Source organism: Coregonus clupeaformis, chromosome 11, assembly GCF_020615455.1.
Source record: "Coregonus clupeaformis isolate EN_2021a chromosome 11, ASM2061545v1, whole genome shotgun sequence".
In the NCBI taxonomy this organism is placed as follows: domain Eukaryota; kingdom Metazoa; phylum Chordata; class Actinopteri; order Salmoniformes; family Salmonidae; genus Coregonus; species Coregonus clupeaformis.
The window spans coordinates 8,073,620-8,079,619 of NC_059202.1; the positions used below are offsets into that span (position 1 = coordinate 8,073,620).

A 6,000-nucleotide genomic window follows, 5' to 3' on the forward strand; every position below is an offset into this window, starting at 1 on the left:
GGAGGGCATTAATCAGAGAGGCAACAAAGAGACCAAAGATAACCCTGAAGGAGCTGCAAAGCTCTACAGCGGAGATTGGAGTATCTGTCCATAGGACCCCTTTAAGCCGTACACTCCACAGAGCTGGGCTTTAAGGAAGAGTGGTCAGAAAAAAAAACATTGCTTAAAGAAAAAAATAAGCAAACACCTTTGGTGTTCGCCAAAAGGCATGTGGGTACTCTGGTCAAATGAGACTAAAATGTAGCTTTGGTTTGCGCTATGTCTGGCGCAAACCCAACACCTCTCATCACCCCGAGAACACCATCCCCACAGTGAAGCATGGTGGTGGCAGCATCATGCTGTGGGGATGTTTTTCATCGGCAGGGACTGGGAAACAGGTCAGAATTGAAGGAATGACGGATGGCTCTAAATACAGGGAAATCCTTGAGGGAAACCTGTTTCAGTCTTCCAGAGATTTGAGACTGGGACAGAGGTTCACCTTCCAGCAGGACAATGACCCTAAGCATACTGCTAAAGCAACACTCGAGTGGTTTAAGGGGAAACATTTAAATGTCTTGGAATGGCCTAGTGAAAGCCCTCAATCCAATTGAGAATCTGTGGTATGACTTAAAGATTGCTGTACACCAGCGGAACCCATCCAACTTGAAGGAGCTGGAGCAGTTTTGACTTGAAGAATAGGCCAAAATCCCAGTGGCTAGATGTGCCAAGCTTATAGAGACATACCCCAAGATACTTGCTGCTGTAATTGTTGCAAAAGATGGCTCTACAAAGTATTGACTTTGGGGGGGTGAATAGAAAAAAGATTTTGCATCTTCAAAGTGGTAGGCATGTTGTGTAAATCAAATGATACAAACTCTCCAAAAATCCATTTGAATTCCAGGTTGTAAGGCAACAAAATAGGAAAAATGCCAAGGGGGGTGAATCCTTTCGGCAAGCCACTGTAGATGCCCAGTCTCCCTTATGGCTCAGCTCTGGTGCATACATACAACATAGGCATACTGTACACATTTACACACACACACACACACACACACACACACACACACACACACACACACACACACACACACACACACACACACACACACACACACACACACACACACACATACACAGAAGTCAGCTCAGACAGATCCAGCTCAGAGGCCCAGCACTTGAGCTCCATCAGCAGCAGATTTTAATTTAGAATGGAAAATGAATGTGTTTATGCAACAAATGTTAATGCATCGCATCAAACCGAAACGGATCGATTCGTTCCTCTTATCAAACCGAATCGCACCGAATCGTTTCATTCTAAAGCGTATCGTTCCTGTATCATATCGGAGCCCATGTATCTATATAGATACATATCGGATCGTCTTGAAAGGGAAAGATGCACATCTTCATATCATAGGCTGTCTGTGTGTGTCATTTCAGGTCTGTGAGCCCCTCTGTAGGTGTTCTGAGTGTGGGTTATGAGATGTGGTGGGTTGATGTGAGGAGTTCTATACCCCATCACTGAGTCACATAGTATGACTAATTCTCTATGAGTCAACACGACTGTCTTTGGTCAATACTTTGGCCACATTCTCTCTCTCTCTCTCTCTCTCTCTCTCTCTCTCTCTCTCTCTCTCTCTCTCTCTCTCTCTCTCTCTCTCTCTCTCTCTCTCTCTCTCTCTCTCTCTCTCTCGCTATCTGTGTGTGCGTGCGTGTGTGTCTAGCCCCTGTGGTGGCGTAATCCTAGGATGAGCTGTCAGTTGACTACCCCATCTGTTCCTCACACATGGTGTTCAGGGAGACAGAAATTAGTATATTTCGCTCAATTTTCTCCATCTTCCTTTTTCCTCCTGTCTTTTTTCTCATTCACTGTTTGTTCTATTCCACTTTTTTTCTGTCTTTAATTCTTTTTTTATTCCTCTCTCAGCTTTACTATTAGTCATTATCAGCTACTACTTTACCTCCATACATACACACACACACACACTTTGCACTACTGCACGTGCCAGCTCCCCATGCTGGTTACTATAGCAACCCCTTGCGGGCACCTTGCCGGGAGTCTGAGTGTGTTTTCTCCTCCTCCATCTCAAGCAGACATTTCCTCCCCTACGTATGTATTTGGACAGTGATGCTAAAATGTTACATTTCGCTCTATGCTCCAGCATTTTGGATTTGAGATCAAATGTTTCATACGAGGTGACAATACACAATGTCACCTTCTTTTTAGGCGATTTTCATACATATCTGATTTACCGTTTAGAAATGAAAGCACTTTATAGATCTAGTCCTCCCATTTCAAGTTTGAAGTTTTAATGTCATGTGCACAAGTACAGTGAAATGCCTTTTTTGCAAGCTCTAAACCAAATAATGCAGTAATCAATCACAAAATAGCAAAAATTTGACTATGGCTTTCCTCCTGATCAACGAACAGTAAAGCCAGGAGATGTCCATCTGTCCGTCCCTCCCTAGTTCCTCCCTATATCCTCCTTAGCAATATTTCAATTTGTATGCTCTTTTTCTCCTCCTTTTCCAATTTCTATCACTCAACTTCCCCCCTCTACGTGTACCCCCCCCCCCCCACACACACACCCCCTCCCCCCTCTCTTCCACTCCTCTTCTTCTCCCTCTTCCTCCATTTTCCCTAGTGCCTCAGATAAAACTGAATGGATGACCTTTCCTAGTGGGGTCACGTCCCACACACACACACAGACACACACACATACTGCAGGTACCTCTGGGAGCTCTCCTGTGTAAGTGGTATAGTTGGACTCAGTCCAGGATTAAATGGAGGGTGTGAAGTGCACAGTAGCTCTATCCTCAGGCAGAGGCACACTCAGCTAACGAGTCAGGAGTGTGCTTGCATGCGTTTCTGATATTTATTTTTGTGTCTGAGTGTGTGTGTGTCTGTCTTATGTGCATTTGTATGTGTGTGTGTGTGTGTGTGTGTGTGTGTGTGTGTGTGTGTGTGTGTGTGTGTGTGTGTAAACTGATTTTCAGTGTGAGAGCGATTAAAGTAAAATGGTTGAGTGAAAGGCTCTTTCCCTGTCACACCACCTCACCTCTCACTGTTACTAATACACTATAGAACACACTATAGAGTCCATCTCACCTCACTCTATTATAAACACACACACACACATTCACTTGCAGGCTGCTGTTTGTATCTAACTCTATGTGTACCTCAGATGGCAGATGTGCGTGGGTTTTTCTTTATACAGTATGTACACTATATATACAAAAGTATGGGGACACCCCTTCAAATTAGTGGATTCGGCTATTTCAGCCGCACCCGTTGCTGACAGGTGTATAAAATTGAGCACACCGCCATTGCAATCTCCATAGACAAACATTGGCAGTAGAATTACCTTACTGAAGAGCTCAGTGACTTTCAACGTGGCACCGTCATAGGATGCCACTTTTCCAACAAGTCAGTTCATAACATTTCTGCCCTGCTAGAGCTGCCCCAGTCAACTGTACATGCTGTTATTGTGAAGAGGAAACATCTAGGATCAGCAACGGCTCAGCTGCAAAGTGGTAGACCACACAAGCGGCGAGTGCTGAAGCGCGAAGCGCATAAAAATCGTTTGTCCTCAGTTGCAACACTCACTACCGAGTTCCAAACTGCCTCTGGAAGCAACGTCAGAACAAGAACTGTTCGTTGGGAGCTTCATGAAATGGGTTTCCATGGCCGAGCAGCCGCACACAAGCCTAAGATCACCATGCGCAATACCAAGAACCGGCTGGAGTGGTGTAAAGCTCGCCACAATTGGACTCTGGAGCAGTGGAAACTCGTTCTCTGGAGTGATGAATCATGCTTCACCATCTGGAAGTCCGATGGATGAATCTGGGTTTGGCGGATGACAGGAGAATGCTGCCTGCCCAATGCATAGTGCCAAGTGTACATTTTGGTGGAGAAGGAATAATGGTCTGGGGCTGTTTTTCATGGTTCGCGCTACAGCAGACAATGACATTCTAGACGATTCTGTGCTTCCAACTTTGTTGCAACAGTTTGGGGAAGGCCCATTCCTGTTTCAGCATGACAATACCCCCCGTGCACAAAGCAAGGTCCATAAAGAAATGGTTTGTCGAGATCGGTGTGGAAGAACTTGACTGACCTGCACAGAGCCCTTACCTCAACCCCATCGAACACCTTTGGGATGAATTGGAACGCTGACTGCGAGCCAGGCCTAATCACCCAACATAAGTGCCCGACCTCACTGCAGCAATGTCCCTGCAGCAATGTTACAATATCTAGTGGAAAGCCTTCCCGTAAGAGTGGAGGCTGTTATAGCAGCAAAGGGGGGGCCAACTCCATATTAATGCCCATGATTTTGGATTGAGATGTTCGACGAGCAGGTGTCCACATACTTTTGGCCATGTAGTGTATCTCTCATGATTCAGTGAGTATACCTTGTGGAATATTCAGAGATTAATATGTGTGTTTCTTGTGTTGAAACATCTGTCCATTTCTGTATCTAAATCAAGTCATCCTCTCTGTGTGTTCCCAGCTGAGACACCCATTGAGGAGTTCACCCCAACACCAGCGTTCCCTGCCCTCCAGTACCTGGAGTCTGTTGACGTGGAGGGAGTGGCCTGGAGGGCAGGGCTTAGGACAGGAGACTTCCTCATAGAGGTAACCACACCCTCTCTCTTCTCCAACCCCATTGACTAGGCCCACTGCCTCTCAGCTCTCTGTCTGACCTCCAGCCGTGTGTGTGTGTGCGTGCGGGTTTGTGTGTTCCAGGTGCACGGGGTGAACGTGGTGAAGGTGGGCCATAAGCAGGTGGTGTCTCTGATCAGACAGGGGGGCAACAGCCTGCTGATGAAGGTGGTCTCTGTCACACGCAAACCTGAGTCTGAGGAGGTGGTCCGCAAGAAAGGTGAGCAATGTGTCATATATTGAGTATCTATCACAGGAGGTTGGTGGCACCTTAATTGGGGAGAACGGGCTTGTGGTAATGACTGGAGCGAAATAGGTGGAATGGTATCAAACACATGGTTTCCAGGTGTTTGATGCCATTCCATTTGCTCTGTTCCGGACATTATTATGAGCCATTCTCCCCTTAGCAGCCTCCTGTGGTATCTATGCTCCTGTGATGGTATCATGTATACAGTATATGGTCTTCTTGAGGGGACAGGGTGAAAAGTGGAACTTCCACTACAGCCTGTCCCTCATTGCAGATGTAATCTACTCCTTCTCCAGTCCAGTGTGCAATTATTAGCTGCTCCATGTATTTGATCTTTGGCATATAGCCATTTGATTCTTAAATGACAACTTCTGTATTAGTATGTTGTCATGGATATGGAAGTTGACACTAGCTGTATGGAAGTATTTGTGAAGGATCTGTATGTTCCCATCACCAAGGTGATTTCACCCCGTTGCCACACTGTAAATTCATGTGGTTTCCATGTCAACGGCATCTCATCATCCCTCTGCTAAACATCTCCCACTCACTCCTGCTACTATGACCTCGGGAAAGTGTGTGTGTGTGTGTGTGTGTGTGTGCGCGTGTGCGTGTGTGTATTTGTGTGTGTGTCTCCTTGGGTGGGAGAGACAGAGACAGATAGCTCTGACCTACTTCCATCTGGACAGTAGATAGCTGATCTTAGTGCCAGTCTGCACCCCCCCCCCCCTCCGCTCCTCTACACACACATGCATGCATGAGAGAGAGATATAAATGAAAGAGAGCAGCAGAGAGGTAGCTGTGATATGGAGGTCTTTGAGTAGTCAGTCAGTGATTGGTGATCTGTGAAACGTCTAGTCATTACAAATATATATGAGTCCTCTTGTCACTAGAGACAATACACTGTTCCATGTGGAACTGAACATGACAGACCTGCTTTGCTGTTTTTTGCTGTTTTTTAAGGACGATTTGCATATCCAGCATGTTATTTTTTCCAAGAGGTTCTACTTTTTCACTAGAAATGTGGAATATTTCTCCTTCTAGTAATGCTTTTGCAGGTGAGTGAACTAATCTGATCCTATACAGTGGCAACAGTATTAAACCTGAGTATACTGAGCTG

The 6,000-nt window shown here is 45.8% G+C and overlaps 1 protein-coding gene across 1 annotated transcript in view; it reads left to right on the forward strand.

Annotated features, from left to right (window-relative positions):
• The window catches only part of LOC121576365 (SH3 and multiple ankyrin repeat domains protein 3), a 226,862-nt gene that overhangs the window by 199,547 nt on the left and 21,315 nt on the right, over window positions 1-6,000 (forward strand). Inside the window, exons 14-15 of the mRNA XM_045223640.1 lie at window positions 4,485-4,609; window positions 4,721-4,856. Of these exons, the coding sequence (XP_045079575.1) occupies window positions 4,485-4,609; window positions 4,721-4,856 (261 nt within the window). The remainder of the gene's footprint in view (window positions 1-4,484; window positions 4,610-4,720; window positions 4,857-6,000) is intronic.